Source organism: Artibeus jamaicensis, unplaced genomic scaffold (genome assembly GCF_021234435.1).
Source record: "Artibeus jamaicensis isolate MK-2021 breed Jamaican fruit bat unplaced genomic scaffold, CSHL_Jam_final contig_3176, whole genome shotgun sequence".
In the NCBI taxonomy this organism is placed as follows: Eukaryota; Metazoa; Chordata; class Mammalia; order Chiroptera; family Phyllostomidae; genus Artibeus; species Artibeus jamaicensis.
In genome coordinates, this window is record NW_026521740.1 from 2994172 (window position 1) to 3014857 (window position 20686).

The 20686-nt window shown below is 39.6% G+C and overlaps 1 protein-coding gene across 4 annotated transcripts in view; it reads left to right on the forward strand.

Annotated features, from left to right (window-relative positions):
- AIG1 (androgen induced 1) overlaps positions 1–20686 on the forward strand; it is a 211747-nt gene that overhangs the window by 39678 nt on the left and 151383 nt on the right. For 3 of the 4 annotated variants that reach the window (XM_037144949.2, XM_037144946.2, XM_037144945.2), the window contains one exon: positions 7307–7462. In XM_037144949.2, the coding sequence (XP_037000844.2) occupies positions 7307–7462 (156 nt within the window). Of the gene's footprint in view, positions 1–7306; positions 7463–20686 lie in introns of those variants that run through there. The other variant, XR_005082431.2, reaches the window with a different exon arrangement.

The window sequence follows — 20686 nt, forward strand, 5'->3', positions numbered from 1 at the left end:
CATTGAAGCCAGAATAACCCACCTGGGCTTCTGACCTACAGAACTGTGAACGAATAAATTGGTGTTTTAAACTGCTAAGTGTGTAGTAATTGGTTATGCAGCAGGGACAATGAACAAATTAGCTAAAAATCTGTACTTCATTCTTTTAGTAATTGCTCTAGAGTTCAGAGTATATGTCTTTAATTTATCACTGTCCACTTCCAAATAATGGTCTATCACTTTATACATAACTAGGAACTTAATGACAGTCTGCATTTCATTCCTCCCTCCTCATCCTTTGTGCTATTGTTGTCATAATTTTGTTCCTAAATATGTTTAAAACCTCACATCACTATATTTTTGCTTTAGTCAATTATCTTTAAAAAATAAAATAAATTAGAAGTTAAATCTGTTATATTTATCCACATATTTACTATTTTTGGCAATTGTCATGGCCTTGAATAGAGTTGAAGTTGTACCTAGTGGCCTATTCTCCATACTTTAATGTTTTTTTGTAGTGAAAGTCTGTTGACAATGAATCTTCTGTGCTTCTCTTCGTCTGAAATAGTCTTTCATCTTTGACAGTTCCCCCCCTTAGAGAACTTTAAAGATATCGGTGTTTTCTGACTTGTATTGTTTTGCATGAAAAGTCTGTATATTTCTTGTCTTTATTTTTCTGTATATGATGTATCTCTTTCCTCTAGCATCGTTTAATATCTCATCCCAAATTGTCAGTATTTCATTGCAGTGTTCCTTATGTAGTTTTCTTTGTATATACTCCATTGTTTAGCTTGCTGGATCTATGAGTGTATAATTCTCATGAAATTTGGAAAAACTTCAGTCATTGTCTCTTAAAATCCTTTTTCTACATGATCTCCCTCTTCTCCTTTAGGACTCGAGTATACATATTATCAGATTGCTTGACATATTCTGGGAGTACAGTGACATTCTGTTAATTTAAATGTTTTTCTTTCTCTGATTTCTTTTGGATAGTTTCTGTTGCTATGTATTCAGTTTTTTTAAGAGTGAATGTGGAATGTGTAATTTTATTTACACTTCTTGAATCTGCATTCATGAGTAGGCATTTTTAGTATTAGGATTAGTTCATTGATAACTTTTTTATTTTTCTCCATATTTTTTGTTTCTCTTGATTATTAGTGGGATAAATGTTGTATAAAATTTGTATTCAGTTTTTAATCTTTCCCTCTGCAATGTATAGTATGCTATTATTTCAGTGACTTTTATTATGCCAGTGATTTTTTAATTCTAGGTAATGTCTTTCTAATGTTTAAAGGTTTTATTTTGGGTTTTTTAATATGTCTTTTATTTCTATCATTATTTTCATTTAACTTCTTGAACTTATTTTATTTGTTTTTTAATATTCTTGTCTGCCAATTACAATATTTCTGTCATGGTGTACATGGAAAATCCTATAGACTGCACCCCAAAACTGCTCAACCTAATAAATGAATTTGGCAAAACAGTGGGATACAAAGTCAATATCCAGAAATCAAAGGCATTTTTGTATAGCAACAATGAGACAGCAGAAACAGAAATCAAGGAAAAAATCTCATTCGATACAGCAAAAAGAAAAATAAAATACCTACAAATAGACATAACTGAGAAGGTAAAAAACATGTATGCAGAAAACTACACAGCACTGAAGAAAGAAATTAAGGAAGACACAAACAGATGAAAACATATACCGTGTTTATGGATTGGAAGAATTAACATCATCAAAATGTCCATACTACCTAAAGCAATTTACAGATTCAATGCAACACCTATTAAAGTACCAATGGCATATTTCACAAACATAGAACAAATACTTCAAAAATTTATATGGAACCATAAATGACCCCAAACTGCAGCTGCAATTTTGAGAAAGAAGAGCAAACTAGGAGAGATTACAATACCTGATACCAAACTGTATTACAAGGCCACTGTAATCAAAACAGCCTGGTACTGGCATAAAAACAGGCACATAGACCAATGGGACAGGACAACCCAGAAATAAACCCAAGTCTCTATGGTCAATTAATATTTGACAAAGAGGGCAGCAACATAAAATGGAGTAAAAATAGCCCCTTCAACAAATGGTGTTGGGAGAACTGGACAGCTATGTGCAAAAAAATGAAACTTGAGCACCAACTTACACCATACGCCAAAATAAATTCAAGGTGGATAAAAGACTTAAATATAAGCTGTGACACCATTAAAATCCTAGAGGAGAACATTGGCAGGAAAATCTCAGATATTTCATGTAGCAATATTTTTACTGATATGTCCCCCAGAGCAAGGGACATAAAGGAAAGAATAAACAAATGGGATCTCATCAAAATAAAAAGCTCTGCATGGCTAAAGAAAACAGTATTAAAATAAAAAGAGAACCAACTATATGGGAAAACATATTTGCCAATGATACCTCAGACAAGGGCTTAATCTCCAAAATATACAAAAAACTTACATGACTTCACTCTAAGAAGATAAACAACTCAATTAAAAAGTGGGCAAAGGACTTGAACAGACATTTCTCCAGGGAGAACACACAGAGGATCCAGAGTCACATGAAGAGATGTTCAATATCACTAGCTATCAGAAACATGCAAATTAAAACCACAATGAGATACCACTTTACATCAGTCAGAATGGCCATCATAAACAAAGCAACAAACAACAAGTGTTGGAGAGGTGGTGGAGAAAAGGGGATCCTGGTGCACTATTGGTGGGATTGCAGACTGGTTCAACTACTATGAAAAACAGTATGGAATTTTCTAAGAAAACTAAAAATGGATCTTCCTTTTGACTCAGCAATTCCACTGCTAGGATTATATCCTAAGAACCCTGAAACACCAATCCAAAAGAACCTATGCACCCCAATGTTCATAACAGCACAATTTACAATAGCCAAGAGTTGGAAGCAACCCAGGTACCCATCAGTAAATGAATGGATCCAAAACCTATGGTACATATACACAATGGAATTCTATGCAGCAGAAAGAAAGAAAGGAGCTCCTACCTTTTGCAACAGCATGGATGGAACTGGAAAACATGATGCCAAGTGAAATAAGCCAGGCGGTGAAAGACAAATACCATATGATCTCACCATTAACAGGAACCTAAACAACAAAACAAACAAGCAAAATACAATCAAAGACACTGAAATTGAGAACAGGCTGACAGTGACCAGAGGGGAGAGGGGAGGGAATTTCAGGGGAACGGGGAAGGGTTTACAGGAACAAGTATAAAGGACACATGGACAAAAACTAAGGGGGGTGGAAATGGGAGGGAGGTGGGGAGCACTGGGGTGGTGGGCTGGGATGGGAGTAAAAGACAGAAAACTGTATCTGAACAACAATTAAAATAAATTAATTAAAAAAAACAACATTTCTGACATGTATCTTTTTATTGAATGGGTTTTTTCCTGGTTAAGGATTTCCTACTTCCTGGCATATCTAATAATTTTTTATTGTATGTTGACTCTTCTAATATTGGATATTGTTGAATGATTGCATTGTGTTATCCTCCTTTAAAGAGTGAAGAATTTTGTGTTTGTAGGCATTTAAGCTACTTATAAATCAGCTTGATATTTTTGAGGCTTGTTTTTAAGTATTGTTGGAATAGATTCAGAGGAGCTTTATTGCAAGGCTATTTTAGCACCAATATTTAGGTATGAAACTTCTTAGGTTTCTACTGAATACCTGTGGTAGTCAGTAAGGCCTCCCTATTTGATTGGTAAGAACTTGAATAACTCTCCATTCTGAGTGAATTCTGAAAGTCGTTTAACCTACAGCTTATGGTAGGTAGAATTCTAAAATGACCCTTAGGGGTGTTAACACTTGTAGATTCCCCTCCCACTAGGTTTTGGAAGATCCTGTGAATACAGTCACTCCTGTCATTCTATTACTTTATCTGGCAGGAGGGAGAGAGAGACAGGAAGAGAGAAAGAGAGAGAGAGAATTTCAAGGTGTGCCTGACTTCATCAGATGATCCCTTTAAAAAAGAGATTTCTCTGGATGATTGCAGAAGGAAAGTTCAAAATATGAAGAGAATGATTATGTATTAATTTCAAATGTCTAGTTGTTTATGGTTAAAATGCAAATCTGGTACTAGTCACTTGATCATGGAATTTTAAAATTCACTTGCTTTGCAGCTCACTAAATCCTGCTGTTATTAGCCAGTCTTTCAAAGTAGGAGAAACTGCCCTGGCTGGTATGGCTCAGTGGACTGAGTGCCAGCCTGTGAACCAAAGAGCTTCTGGTTCGATTGCCAGTCAGGACACATGCCTGGGTTGTGGGCCATGTCCCCAGAATGGGGTGTGTGAGAGGCAACCACACAGCGATGTTTCCTTCCCTCTCTTTCTCCTTCCTTTTCCTCTCTCTAAAAATAAATTAAAAAAATCTTTTTTAAAAAAAGTAGGAGAAACTGTGTTGGAAGGGAAGGAATTGAAAGAGAGTAAGTGTATCCCCAAAGCATAAAAACTACTCTTTTTTACCAAAAATATATCCACATGACTTAAAAAAATTCATGACTTAAAAAGTCATGTGGAATTTGTCTTTCAACACCTGGCCTATTTCACTCAGCATAATGCTTTCCAGTTCCATCCATGTTGTTACAAAATACCATATGATCTCACCTTTAACAGGAAGCTAAACGACAAAACAAACAAGCAAGCAGAATAAAAACAAAGACACTGAAATAGAGAACAAGGGGACAGTGACCAGAGGGGAGAGGGAAGGGAATTTAAGGGGGAAAAAGGAGAGGGATTTGGAGGAACAAGTATGAAGGACACAGGGATGAGGACTGGGGGTGGGGGAGGAAATGGGAGGGAGGCGGGGAGCACAGGGCAGGGGGTATGGCTGGGATGGGAGAAATAGACAAAAAACTGTACTCAAAAAATAACTAAATAAAATTTAAAAAAATAAAAAGTCATATGGAAATATTTTATAGTAATTAATTATACAGAGAATAATTAATAGGCTTCTATGTACTTCATAATCACCTTAAGAAATAAAATGTCATCAGAACAATTAAGGCCCTTGTGTCCTTTGCCTAATTTTTCATCCTTGTCAATGTACCTGAATTCAGTGTCATTAATTCCCATACATTTCCTCGTATTTTACTTCATATACATGCATTCTTAAAATTATCTTTGCATTTTTGAAATGTTATTTAATTTTTAAAATGTAGGTTTTTTTCTAGTTTCCTTTTTTGTTTAATTGTTTTGTTGTGAGAATGAAAAATTGACTAGTGCTTATAATTCCATCGTATGAATATACAGCACAATTTATTCATCCAGTCGACTATGAGAGACATTCGGATCTCTCCAGGTGGTTTGAAGCGGTGACTGCTGAAACTAACTTTCCTACAGATGGGACGAGCACACCTGTGGGTATGGGGGAGTTTCTGTCGGGAGTGCCCTTCACAGCAAAGTCAGAGGACAGTAGACTATTTGAATCTTTACGTGACCAAATTATTGCCGGTTGTTCTTCAAAGTGGTTGTCCTCACTTGCATTCCCACCATAAGGTTTCTAGTTGTTTCACGTCCTTATAAGCCTTGGTTCTATCAGAATTAATCTGTAAATAATTATATAGATGAGAAATGTAATCTTCTTGTGATTTTAATTTGCATTTCCCTGATTATTGATTAGGGAAATGCAAATTAATACCTGTCAGTAGGTTCTCTGGCCAGATTGGTGTGGATATGATTATTCCTGAATATGGCTGTTTCAGTTTCTCAAATCCTGTTAGGGTTCACTTACAGATGTAACATCTGAATTCGTAACATACGCTATGGAAAATGTTCCCAAGTATAAAGTTATTCCCTGAGTCATTTAAATTATTTCTGGTCATCATGACATAATTTGTGCCAGCCATTTGGTTGTGCCATGCTCAGGTGTGGAAGTCTTAGCTTCTCCTACTCTGGTTTTTCTGGTTCTAGAAAGAACAATATACCTAAGTCATTGCAGCAAAAAGAGAGTCTAAGTTATTAGGCAGAACAGACATTACTCTGGCTAAGTCTGGCTAATCGCAACAGGATTTGGTGAGCTCCAACGAGCCCAGTGTATTATGTATAAACATATTGCAGGCTTTTTGTTTATTTAACTAAATCCCATGATGGAGTCCTTGTTCCGGGGAATTTTCAAAGTGGCTTCTATAAGAGTTGAACAAAATGAGTAACCACGTGAGCATGCCGGTGCTACGCTAAGGGGTAGAACCAGGTGGGTTGCAGGCTCCCTCTTCCCTTTGCTCTGTGCCTCAGTGGGGAAGCCAATGACAGCACTTTCCCAGATTCTCGCCACTGCCAACGTGGAAACTTGCCAAGAAAAAATTGTGTTTTCTAAACAGGTAATGAGCCCAGTTGTGTCTGTGTGTCTTTTACAAATACATACATCTTTTGAAAATTATTTCTGGTAGAAGCAACCAGAATAATCCTCCTGAATTTCTTCTTGCTGCTAAATGGGCATGGTTTTAAGCCCAGGGAATGTATGTCCTTTTCCTAATTTTGACGACCATTTGCCAAGCCATATTATAGTGTGCTGCCTGCCGCCACGCACAGCTCGGGGTCATCAATACTTACCTTCACTTTAAGAATTTCACAAATAATTGGGCGATGGCATTTCAGTCTTTCTCTCTGTGGTAGTCCAAGTAAGGCACAGCTAAGGTAAGTAATACAATTTGTAGTAGATTTGGGAAGGTACAGTTGGTCACTTTATTTGGGGGAAATGACGAAGTTTGAGTGTCTAAGTTTACAATGCTTTGTAAAGACTTTAGTTCATAAACACTGAAAACCTGAGGAGTTCATTTAGTCCCAGTTTGACAGCAATTTGCTCTGCATCAGTCTTGATTATTGCATTCAGTTGATTTCTCTGTGACTCATGGACTAGACTCTTTCTACCACTTCCTTTGGTAAAAATTTCTAAGCCTATCTGATTAAAGCATAAAAAGGTTTCTTCACATGCAGACTAAATTGTCTCATTTATTATTTACACTACTCTGATCCTCTTCTTTGTACCTCTTCGAGGCTTGTTAAACACCACTAGTCAATATAACTAGACCATAAATGTGATATTTTAAAATCATGGGCATGTCGTTTTGAGAGCTGGTGCCTTTCTGTTGAACCATGTATGTACATCATGTTTTGCACTTGTCCTTAGGTGAGCAAAAACGGAAGTAATGTTTTTAAGATGAACTTTATCACCTACCTTTTTCTTTGTTTTATGTTTATGACCCGCTCTTTAAATGTGCTTCCAATCTCCTCTTATCATGACTTGTGTTGCCCACATGTAGCTGTCGTGGACTAATACCAGCCCTTGTCTCCCTGCAGGTGATCCAGGCTGTCTTTTTTGGCATTTGTGTGCTGACTGATCTTTCTAGTCTTCTGACTAGAGGAAGTGGGAACCAAGAACAAGAGAGACAGCTGAGGAAGCTCATCTCTCTTCGGGACTGGATGTTAGCTGTGCTGGCCTTTCCTGTCGGGGTTGTGAGTATGATGCAGATTGCATTTAACCACAAAGAAACTTGGGTCTTATGTCAGACTTCTGAGAGAAAGGACTCATTATAGGCGGTTGAGGTATTCCTTTGCTCTAACTGCCATCACAAAGCACCACACACTGGGTGGCTTAAACAGCAGAAGTTTATTTGCTCACAGCTCTGGAGGCTAGAACTCTGAGATCAAGGGTTGATTTCTCTGGAGCCTCTCTCCTTGGCTTATAAGTGACCTCTATGGACACATATTGGGTTAGCCCCATCCCCTGCAATGACCTCATTGAACCTTCATTTCCTTTTTAAAGGCCCTACCTCTAAATACAGTCTGAGGTACTATGAGATTAGGACTTCAACAAAAGAATTTCAGGGGGACACAATTCAGCAGTTTCTTAAACTACCCTGCCTTGAACTGTATGGCCCTTGGGTCTATGATCATTCTAGTGTTTTTAAACTTGAGAGAGACAAAGTCAGCATTAATTTATACTTCGTCCATTATCCAACTGTGCCATTAGCGAATATCACTTAAATAAATGTTGCTTAATATTTGGATCTGTTCTGAACATGTTAGGGTCTGTCTGAAACATAAACTGTATTTCTTTAAAGGACCAGGAACCTATGAGATTCTGCAGATTTTTTTTTAACTTGTGTAGAGCCAGGAGATGAGAGAACTCATAAATCTCAAATTGTGAGTACAAATAGGAGTATATCGCCTAATTCATATTCAGACCTTTCATTTGACAGCTGATTTCTGGGTACAGCAGACACCCAAATGACCTAGACCTACATGTATTACATCCAAGGTCCAATGTAACAAGAGTTGAAAGTTGTTCCCAATGGTTCGTATTCACATTTTTCAGATTTGTAGCTGGTGGAAGCTCAACATGCTTCTTCTAAGACTAATATTTTGCCATGTATAATGCACACCCATATTTTGGGCCAGAACTTTCAGGAAAAAAATCTTTCATTTTAATTTTTTAATTCAATTATTTTTTATTTATGTTTAGATACTTGTTTTTTTATATTATAAAGAAATTTTAGCATTTACTTTTGAATACTTTTTGGTTCAAGAAATTTTATGTAACAAATAATTACAAAACACAAGCACAGATACAAGGTATTTCAGGTATTACTACCCATGTATAATGTGCTTCCTTATTTTTCCCTCAATAATTTGGGTACAAAGAGCACACACTATATAGTAAAATATGATAGTAAGTGCCCAGACTATCACCGAATTGCCTTTTTTATGGACTGAGTTGTATGTTCCTAGATAAAACAGCCCTTAGCTCTAGACAACACCACAGGAGGTTTATTATAACCTGGCTGTACTTTTCTTATTCTTATCCCCTGAAAACCTACATGGGTGCTCAGATTGAAGCTATCTAGAAAATCTCTCAAATTCTATTGCTTAATGTAACAGAGTTAAGTGTTTTATGTATTATTTAACATTTCCTTCTTTGGACTTGCCTTACAAAATTCTAATGCTTTCTATCAAAATAGTCATCTAAGAGAAAACTGCTATTGGCATAAAGTACAAAAACATCTACTTTCTGCATAAAAGACTTATTCAAGTCCATATGCTTTTTTGTTTCTTTTTATCCCTCACCCCCTTGGTATTTCTATAGACATGCCATTGCCTCTGGAATTCTTCCCTGGCTGGAAGGAATACAATAGTAACACAACACAATACCAAAGTAAACAGGGATACAACAGTGCCATGTTTTCGATCAGCTCCACCTCTCCTTCAGTCAGATGATGTCAAACGGTGTCCCCAGGGCTTGAATTGTGAGTCTTGCCACTCTCGTCAAAGGCTCATTACATCTGCTCTGTAGACATTTGGACATGACTTTGCCCAGGAACTTTTTGCACCTGCTTGAGACTTGAGGTATTTGTTACATACAGATTATTCGGTCCATGTACACATTTCAGTCTGTGAAATGAATGGGGGACTTTTTGTTTGATTCCTTGTTTGAGCCCATCTGACATTGCCCTCCACACTTCACCATTTTTGTTGTTTTCTTTGTGTCTTAGCAGAGGAAAGAGCAATGATACCTTTGGTATCTTCTCTCCTTTTTAAACCAGAAGTTGTAACATACGTTTTCAGTACATATGTATGCACCTTTCCTAGCTGAGGAGCATCGTAGGAAAATTTACAGACAAATAATCCATCAGAAAGGTGCAGCTTCACTGATGTCTTTACCTCATTTTTTCCCTGCCCACTGATACTTTATAGTCAATATTTCCATTTTTTAATAATCTCCCCTGTTTTTATGAGTCACTTACCATTTTACAGTCACTAGCCTTAGGTTCCTCTGTCACACTTGTTTTTCCCCTTTCTCTCTCTACCTTCTTCTCTCTCTCCCCACCTAAGTATTAGGAAGAATCCTGGCCAGCAGTCTCCAGAAATGCCCTGATGTTTTCCACTGTTTCTCTCTTACACTTTCATTTGACTTTTTATATCTGTTTATCCAATTTCTACCAGATTACTGACTCTAATACTCACATATTCATTTTGAAGCAAAAACTGGCAAATGGCTTCTTCCTTGACCCCATTAATTTTATTGCAAAGTCGTATTAACAGAGGATATGCACTTAGCTTTTTATATGCATTTTAACCTGTCAAATAACAAAAAATTAACCTAGTGATGTTAGGGATCAAATTGGCTTTATTTAGTGATTCATGAATTGGATACCATCCCCTGTAGCAAACAGAAAGGAGCTCCACCGAGCTATAGGAAAGGAAAGATGTTTTAAAGGCAGAAAGGGGTCGGAAAAAGAAATTATTAGGAAAGAATGTGCTGTTTCAGACAAGGTTGCTCTCCTAAGGGGAACGGAAGGAGCCTATACCCTGGATTATCTCACTAATGCCGACCAGGTCATTTTTGTGTTCACTGGTTAAAAGTTACATTCCTGGCCAGTGGAAAGTATAGCTATCCTAAGTATTAAATCTTGGTTTGCTGACCTGGGGCCTAGCATGACTGACTCCATTTTGGGTCTGTTGTCTCTTTTATAACAAACCCAATATATTTTTGTCATCAAAGCCTATAGTTTTATTGTTTCCTTTCCCTTCCTTTCCTCAAGCCTATTTCCTAGCTCTCCTTTCCCAGCCTTTGCTGTGACCTCAAGAACTGTCGCCTGCTCCTTCTGGGTCTCCCCTCAGAGCCCCCAGCTGCTCAGTGGGTCCTGGAATTCCACTCTAGTTCTACCTGTCCTCCTTATGAAAGCGTGAACCCTTCCTGGAGCAATGCCCCGAGGAGTCATTTGCAGTGGCGTTAGGTTCACTCTTGCAGTGGCTCCTGGCCTGGAGTGAGGTGCCCAGCCAGAAGGGTTTTTTAACATGAGAAAGAAGGGAATAGCACTAATGTCCTGGACCTGCTGGACATAGAGTTATACACATAGCAATCCGTAGAGTAAGAATGTTTATCATAGGAGCGAATGATTAATTATAACATTTGCAATTAAACATCTTCCACTGTGTTGGTTACAGTCAAAAACCCCAGAGCCTTGGGTGCGGCTTCCTGAGGAGGAAGGTGCAGAGCCACTCAGAATCTGTCTGTGGTCCCTTCAGGTGCCGGGCTCTGGTGGCCGGGTGACCACCCACCTCTCAGAGTGCCCCCCCTGCTACTTTCTGCTGCCTTTCTCAGCCCCACACCTTTTGTTTGTCATCCAGAAGTTTGTGGGGAAAACAGTGTTTATTTTTGCTTCCTGGTGCAGGGCAAAGAGGGAGCGGGCAAAAATAGAGGGCACAGTGGCAGCTGAATTTACCACTTCTGCCCAAATTTTCCTGAGAAGACCTCTCAACCCCAAGCTTTTCCTGGTGCTCCCATTCTCTCTCTCTCACCTCAGCTGCAACTACGGCAGCAAGGGTAGGTTATCTAGGATTTGCATTTTTTACACTAATGCTTCCTCCCATGAGGAGGTTAATTGAGAATTGACAGTAATTGCTCTATGCGGGCACGAAGCCCTCCATGTGGCTTGGTGACCCATGACCCTAATGCATCTACTGCATGGACGCCCTCTATCTCAAGGATGTATAAAAACAAGGAAACATTCCAGTCAAAGATAATTGGAATAAAGTTTGTTTCAGCATAACCTTGAGGAAATCAGGCAGAGTTGCTTGAGTGAGCATAGCATGTGTCGTCCTGATTTGAGCAGATTCCCATAAACGCTAGGCTGGCCTTGGTTAGTAACGCTAATGGCCGGAAACCACCACCACTCCCAAAGCCTTGCCACTCACTTCGCAGGCATAACCCGTGGGAGGCTCCTCTTACCATGTGCAGTTTATTTCTGAACCCTGTCACCCTTTTAAAGAAGCATTACAAACAATTCTATGACATTATGTGGTCTGGAAGCACTGAAGCTCATTAGGAGCAATCAGACTAAGAATGTCTTTTGTCTCCTGTGAGTTCATTGACTTTTTGGCTGGCAGATACTCTTCTAGTTAAGAGAATAGACTAAGGTTTCAACCCCCCCCCCAAAAAAAAAATGAGGAAAAAGAGGAAGAGCAACAGGAAAAATGAGTATGATGAATCCTACATGTGTCTCCAACTGCTATCCTAAGTAGCCCTTTTAGTGACAATGGTCATATGTTTTCCATTAATTCAAGTCTACATGTCCCATTCAGTTGCAGCTGCTCCACTTGCATAATACACTTAATTCAACCTCATCACTTCCCCAGTGTACCTTTGTCCATGGTGCTACTTGGTTGCTCTAGACCAGATGCTGGTTGCTGCTAAACTATCCTTGACCCACTCAGGGTGACGATGGAGGATGTCCCTCCCTCAATAAAGAGGGATTGTGTCTGGGAAGGCCCTAGAAGTTTGGATGTGTTCTAACCTCTGATGAGCATCTACTGTACAAGGGACGGACAGATCAGCACATACCCGATGAACTTTTCTGAAATTTGACTGCCTTAGTAAACCATATAATTAATCATTTGCTCCTATGGTATTATAATCATGTTCTTCTGAAGGCTTAGTGAATATTTTATTCTAGTCCAGGACCCTTTAAAACTTGTTTTCATTCTTGTGATGGGAACTACATGTGTGGTACCTGCTTCCTGAGGAAACATGGAAAATGGAATTTTAAATCTCAGATACAAACTCAAAGAGAATGCATCCATGGATTTTCTTGTTAAAAATGTTTCTTGAAAAATCTTCATTTACTGACACACTAGCTTCAGCAATCCTTAAAAAAAATTTGGTGCATATACATTTGGATCTTTAAAGCCTTACAATTTAAAATACATTATTTTTATTTCTGATATTAAAAGTAAGAGTTTAATTTAAATATAAATAAAATATTTAAATGATATTAATTACTTATATTAATGTCTGTTAATATAACACACAAGGGAAGGGCATTTGATTCTATTTGAGATTGTAAATAAAAGCAAATGCCTGTCTTTTTGTGTTTTTTAAGTTACATTTTATTGATTATGTTATTACAGTTGTCCCAATTTTCCCCTTTGGCCACCCTGCATGATCTGTAAAGCAAGCTGAGATGTCTGCTACTTGTGCTGGGCTTCTCCAAGCCCAGGCAAAGCCAAACTGTGAGTCTAGGCTGGCTGCTGCTAGTACCAGGCACGGGGTCACTTAGCAAGAGGTACTGGGGCTGAGGGGTTTCTGAGGACCGCTGTTGCTTGTTTGGTAGGATTTAAGAAGTTGTGAAGCATGAGCCAAGACCAGCCATTCATGGAAAGGTCATGGTTAACAGTTTGGGTGGGCCCATAAGTTGGGTGGGACAGAGTCTCAGGGGATCTCCAGGGAGGGGCAAACAGTGTTAACCAGGATGATAGAGTCTCAGTTATGGTACCTGCCTGCTGGCTTTGTGGCTCTGTGGGGAAGGGCTCAGAAAAGGAACAGTGACCTCCGCCTACCTTTCTGTCTGGAAGAAAGCTGTCCTCCAGCTTCCTGCCTTGATGCCAGACACCAGTTTCTCCTTGTATGCCACTGGTACCTTTCAAACTGCTACCCCAGTGTTGGAGTTCAGAGAGAGTGAGTCTGAGTAAGTTTATTTGTGGGTTCTTTAAGAAGAATACTTGGGACTCCAGAATTTTCTTCCACAAACTTAATCCTTGTTGGTTTTTGCACCCAGACATTGTGGTGATTTATCTTCCTGGCACTGGAACCCTGGGCTGGGGGGCCTGGTGTGGGAGTTGGACTCCTTGCTCATGAGATATTCATCATGAATTTTTATCCACCATACGTGGATGTGAGACCAGCCCATTCCACATCTCTACCCCTTCTACCAGTCTGGAATGGATGTGGTTTCTTTAATTCCTTAGTTGTCAGACTTCCATTCAACTTGATTTCTGACAGTTCTGAGTGATGGCAGTCATATGTTGTACTTGTAATTTTGATGTGGTTGTGGGAAGAGGTGAGTCATGTGTGCTTATGCCGCCATCTTGACTGGCAGTCCGTCTTCCTTTTGTTTTGATATTAATGAGGAGTTTTTTTTAAAGCACATTGTTTACTTTATCCTATAAACTCTACATTTAATTTTAAAATACAGTTAATATCCACTAATCCTCTCTTTATTAAATTTTTACACAGTTACCTATAATTAAATTCTTTTTTTTATTTTCTTTAAGACATCTGATATTTTCAGGTTTCTTCACATGTTCTTTTCTATTTAGTCACCTTTGAAGCTAAAAATACAATATCTGTTAGGTTTTATTTTATGGCAAAACCCCGTTCATTTAGAATTGAGTCAACAATATGCTTCCCCCCGGCCTGAAATGAGTGTGAATTGAGTTGCCTAAGAGGGAAGATTTACTGATGAGGATTCATTCATGATCAATAAGCAAAATGAGCCTTTTCCTCCCCAACCAGGAGAAATGTCAGAAGACTGAACTTACCTAATCTAGGTGAGTGGTCTTACAATTAATTTTTGATAGACTTTTCAAAAGACCAAGGTGCTAATGTGATTAGACAGATATAGCTGATAGGGAATCACTTTCTTTTCAACCATCTTATATATTTTTTTCTCCTAAATGAAAACCAAAGGTTTTCTGCCTAGGTGACCTATTTAGTTTGTACATGGTCATGCTAACTCATAGTAGTCAGCTTTTGCATGCTTGCAAGACAAGTTTCTTCAACACTAAATATAATTTTGCTTCAAAAAATTTATTGTAAGTGCTCATTAATAATCACACTACAATGAAAACCACACATTTCTATCCAGAACAGTCGAAGGAGAAAAGTCTACCAGGCAGCAAGTACTTAGAGCTGGGAACCAAAATAGTAGAGACTAAGGATTGATCTTGTCTTTCCAGGGTCTTGCAGTTTAGAGAAGTTGACTTTATAAGCTACAATACTAGTAAATTATGGGCATGATGGCCCTGACCAGTTTGGTTTAGTTGGTTGGACATCATCCTACAAACCAAAAGGATAATTCTCGGTCAAGGCGTATGCCTGGGTTGAGGGTTCAGTCCCTAGTTGGGGTGCTTATGGAAGGCAACCGATCGTGATGTTTCTCTCTCACACCAGTGTTTAGACAAACATCCCTCTCTTTATCTCTCCCTTCCCTTTCTCTAAAATAATAAAAAGAAATTAATACAAAATAGAAGAGGTCATGCTAAGCATACTACTACATGTCTAAGGTACAGAGTAGCCCAGAAGAGGAAGTGATTAATATTGGTGAGTGGAAGGTCCTGGAAGACATCCCAGAAATGATGATATTTGAGTTCTGTTTTGAAGAACAGCTGGCCCTGGCTGGCGTAGTTCAGTGGATTGAGCGCGGGCCTGCGAACCAGAGTATCGCAGTTCGATTCCCAGTCAGGGCACATGCCTGGGTTGCAGGCCAGTTCCTGGCAGGGGACGCATGAGAGGCAACCACACATTGATGTTTCTCTCCCACTCTTTCTCCTTCCCTTCCCCTCTCTCGAAAAATAAATAAAGAAAATATTTAAAAAAAAAAAAAAAGAACAGCTAAAAACCTACTGGATATGTAAGTTAATGGCATGTTCACCTGTAAGTAACAATGTCCCCAGATATCCCCCTGCCTCACTTTTTCATTTCATTCAAGTCTCTGCGCGGATGATTACCCCTTAGAAAAGCTTCCATGAATAACCTATAGAAATTAGCCTCCCATTATTCTCTATCCCCTTACCTTGTTTTATATTCTCCATAATGATTACCATTCACTGGCACATTCCACGTTAATTTTTTGTTTCTGCAGTGTGTGTCTGCTCTGACTTGGTACATTACCTATGATGCCAGGGAGGCTGTGTATCTGATATACGGCTGCAGCTCAAGCATCAGGAGCAGTTGAGAAAGCGGACTGCTATGAATAATTCAGTATTTGCTGAGTGAATATCCCACCAACCGTGACTTAAGCAATAAAGATATTTAATATCTCACAAGACAAGAAGCCTGTAAGCAGGTAGTTTCAGAGTACTATTGCTCATTATTGTCATTTAAGACCTAGGCATTTTGTTTTCCACTTTTCTATCACCAAGTGTTGACTCTTTGTCCTTGGACTTGCCACCTACTGTCTCAAAAGGGTTGATAAACACCCAGCTTCACATTTTCACAGCCATATTCAAGGCAGGCAGAGGAAGAAGCTCTTTAGGTTGCTCCCCTGCCAACCCGTGTTTGTCTCTTCATCCGAAAACGAATCTTTCCTAGAAGCTCTGCCAGCAGCCTCCGCAGGTCTCCTTGGTGAGGACTGTCGCTTGGCTAGACCAAGATGCATGGGAGGCTGGGACAGCAAGTAGCAGCGAAGGGGATGAGGTTACCATGGGGCTGAAACCAGCTCTGATTTGCCTTCATTGGTTGGCACATTGGTCCCAGACAAAAATCAGGGGTTTCAGGAAGTATGAGTAAACACATTTTGAGAATAACAATTAAACATAAATAAGTAAAAACTAATAATATTTTAGATAACACTGTTTATATGTGTTAATATGGAAAATAGATACAGTAAAACTATGACACTAATCATGGACATTTTCTATTCTGGCTGCAAAAGACATATTTTTCTATTTATTCCCTGCCAGTACCATTTTTGTGCATGTTATCAGTATTATCATAAACAGCTATCTCAATCTGATACATGAAGAAGTTCTTTAGGTTACACATTGGCCAAATGGTTTATGTTCAGTTTATGAGTGTCTGACATGTATCACAAGTGGCCCTGTTGAGACCACCAGCTCAGATATGCAGACAACTGAGTCCAGTGAGTAAACTCTTCCTTTCATTGTCCCCTAGAACTTGTAGAGAATTATCTTGCCCTGTGTATCATTTTACAGAATTACCACTCTCTCTAGGCAAGGAGCCACAAAAATATCTCAGGAAATGAAGATCGCTTATATCCATAAGTGAAATGTGTATATCAACTATGTGGTCAGGAAAAGGAAGAACTGATCTTCAGTAACATAAATAATGTGATACATACTATAAAATAAATATAGGATTCCTGTTCTCTAAAACATGACCCCCAGACCAGGGTCTTTTCTGTGTCCTTGTTTGGGGACCGGGAACAAGATGCAATATTAGTTTTTGTTTAAAAAAATGGAAAAGGGGAAAAGGAAGACTATTCATTTTTCTTCTTCCTTTTTTGCATACCTGTGTTCCTCCCTGCCTCTCATTCTTTTTGTTTGTCTATCTGTCTGTCTCTCTTGCCCCCCCTGCCCATCCTTCTACCCCAATCATAGCCTTTTTTTTTAAAGAAAGGAACCGATTTGCTGTGTGGGTGTTCTTGAAATTACTACAGTTCCTGTGGGCATTTTGAGGTAACTCTTACCTGTTCAGCTGGATCGCAGTGTGCCGTGATATATCAACCAACATCAAAAGGAACATTTCCCCCCCAAGGAAGGAGCTAGTGAACTTTCCACCTACACAACATTTATCAGCTGTTAGCTGTGCCTGTGCACTTGCCATGCTGATTTGCCAGTCCTGGATAGGACTTTCATTCCTCATGCCTTTTTATACAGCAGAAAAGTTGCAGCAAAATTCTGACTCTGGGGGACATGTCCCAGAGACACAGTGGGAAGGTGGGATGGAGAGGGGTGGGGATGGGGAAATAGTGGGGGAGGGATGTGTATAGCCAGACTTCGCAGGCAGCCCAGCTGGCCCAGTGCGCCGTCTCCCTGGCTCCTCTCAAGAGCAGCATTTGAAGAAGTTTCCCTTGCAAATGCCCCTTTATCTTGTGGGTTGTCTGTGCAACATTTACTCATAAGAACAGATATGAGCTAGGACTTGGTCTTGTGCTGGTGGACTTTTCTGCCACATGAGGAGAACAAGGGAAGCTGTGTCCCAGAGGGGTCAGGGCGTCCTTCTGTCCAGTCCACTTCTTTGCTCCTCTGGGTTCTCTACCAACATGTTCATCAGTCTCCAAGAGGGTACCGGCGATATATGTGAAACAAGAAAGAACGCCAAGCATGAATGAGAGGTGTACTAGAGTTGGAAGGCATGAATGGAGGCAAATTTTCTGCGCTCATCTTTATAACCTCACTCTTTAGTCTTAGCAGGCTTCCTCTCCTTTGTTCTACCTTAAAAATCAACTACATAATTAGAATGGCCACCTTCATACAAGCACAAAGAACTAGACAGAAAGAAGGCTTGGCGCTCCCATGCCCAGAGTATAACCTGAGCAGACGAATGTCAAAATGAGCACTGAGTCAAGGAAGGGAAACAGCCCTGAGATCCATTGCAATAATAACATGTTTGTCTGAATATTCAGAAATACTACCTGTGCCCCTCCCGCACATTACCTTAGAGTTCTAATGAAAATGCCTCATTCTCAGAGGTGGTTGCTGTCACCTCCCTTTTTGGGTCCAGCCTGTGGGTGAGCAGTTTCACTTACACTGTCTGAGACTTTGCACTATATCCCTTCCATCATGGAAAAACCCACAAACAACTCACAAGGTTAAGAGAGCTAATAATGAGAGCTGACTGCTGCTACACGCTGCGGTGGGCCAGACACCGCCTAAAGCTTTATTCTAGTTACATCATTCTTGTTGTCCCAACAGGTAGGACTTCCCTTCACTCCTACTTCACAGAAGATGCTTCCACTTTAGTTTCAAAGATGGGCTCCCCACTTTTCAAGTCACTTGCCTGAGGCCCACAGTTAGTAAGTGGGGCGACCAGGACTTGAAGCCAAACACTCTGAACAATGGAGTCTTTGATCTTAGCAAGTACTATAAACTTTTTTTAACAAAGCAAACCTAACTTGAGTTTTCATCATTCACTTGATAGGAATTTTTAGCTTTGTACATAAATTCTGAGCTGACCACATTTTCTAATTTAGGAAAATGCATCCAAATAAGAAAGGGAGTTATGCCGAGTCTGGATCAAAAGTCACTGAAGCTGTTTCCTTGAAGCTGTTTAACAAAAGGCTCTTCATTTGCGCTCCCCTTTGATGCAGTAGTTGGCCCTCTACAGCCAGTGGTTTTATGTGGTTTTACAGGCAGGTTTGCAAAATACACATTTTGGCAAGAAGAGAACATCTTTCCGGCGTGTCTTCTCATTTCAACAATTGAACACAGATTTAACTTCCCACATATTTCTCCAATATGCTTATTTTCAATATGTGAAAATAAGGTCTTATCGGTAGAAATAACTACATTTTTTGAAGTGGTTACTAAATGTATCAAATACCATCTATAAATCACCCCTGGGCTTCTGAGAAGGCATGGTTCATAGCTGCATGATTGCACAAGAATCTTTTTGGCAAGAAACGATCCAATACATCTTGCCTGGGTATTCTAACAAGTGAACTGCACCTACCCAGTGAGATTCTTTTACCAAGAATTCCTTCCTGAGAGCCACTTCATTCTGCTATAGCAAGAGAGTTTTCGTTCATATCTTCTCTCCTTTATCAGTTTGTAACTTACCCTCTCACCTATTTGCAATGAGGACTTGAGGTGGTCTGCATCCAAAGTGGTCCGACCTCACAGGCCTCAGTGTTGCTCAGCAAAGGCTTCCCGTAAATAACCTCGCCTGGGTGGATAAGTGTCTTCTATGTTAGGTCGCAGGAGATACAGAGAAACTTTATCTTGAAAAGTGAGGCAGGCCAGAACATTGGGGAGAAAACTTCCATTCTAGCACATTTAGTTAACATTTATTGAGTGCTATGTCCAGCCACCGTGTTGGACATGATGACATCCTTTCATGTACCTGGAAGGGGGTCTTCTGTCAACAAGAGGCAGTAGACAGTAGGAGGCACGCTGCTCCCTGCAAACTGTGACAAGAGTGCTGGGCCACCGAGGTGGGAATGCTGCCACCACCCTGGCCGTGCAAGCTGCTCTGTGCTTTGCCCCAGTCCCACCTCGAGAGGGATGCCTGCCATAGTGGACAGTAATGTTGAATGAACACTTTGCACTTGAAGAGTCTCAAGCAAAAAGGGTGGTAAGGGCGGAGAGAAAAAAAGTTCTAGGAGAAAAAAATATCCACACGTGGGAGATCTTTGGATTTCCTGGCCTTTTTTCCTTTTTTTTTTTTTTGCACATCAGCATCAAAACAGATGTTTCTCCCCAATCCTGGCACCCTCCTGAACTGCTCATCTTCAAACTAAATAGTTTAGTATAACATCCTGGCTCTTCATTGATGAAAAGGGCTCTTCAGCCACAAAAAAAAAAACAAGCAAAAAACAATCCATATTGGTTAGCAGTTCTAAGGGGAGGTCAGAGCAGATGATAAGGATTGCAGGTCAACCAGATGCCAGGTGCTTGCTGTCAGAAGACTGTGGCTGAGGCTCAGGATGAAACAGGCATCTGTGAGTCCTTTTGGTTCCAAAGATGACCACTTGCTTATTGATTCTTTCCACTTTATTTATACAACACAGATCAGCACGGGATGATTTAAAAGGCAAAAATCAATGTCCACACACATCTTCACAATGAGCATTTATTACTTTTATAATTAAAAAACAGAAAGGTATCAGAAAAACCCTCACACAACTACTCATATTTGGGAAAGAATCACAGTTATGTTGGCAAATGTATTCTCATTTAGAGATGTTCCTGTTCTAAATTTAGAGGGTAAACTATTCACAGAGGAAAAAAGAAGGGAGATTTATACGTAGTTGATATGGTACTAAAAAAGAAATTCACCAGTGTCTCCAAAAGTTCTTTTCTTGTTGCAAACTATGTACAAAACTTGCTGCACATTTTTCTAGGTTGTTTATGCATATAATCTAAACTGAACAAAGACAGAAAACCTTAACCTTCTTCCTGTCCTATCTCCTTGGCAATCAAGGGGCAGTGAGGGGGCCA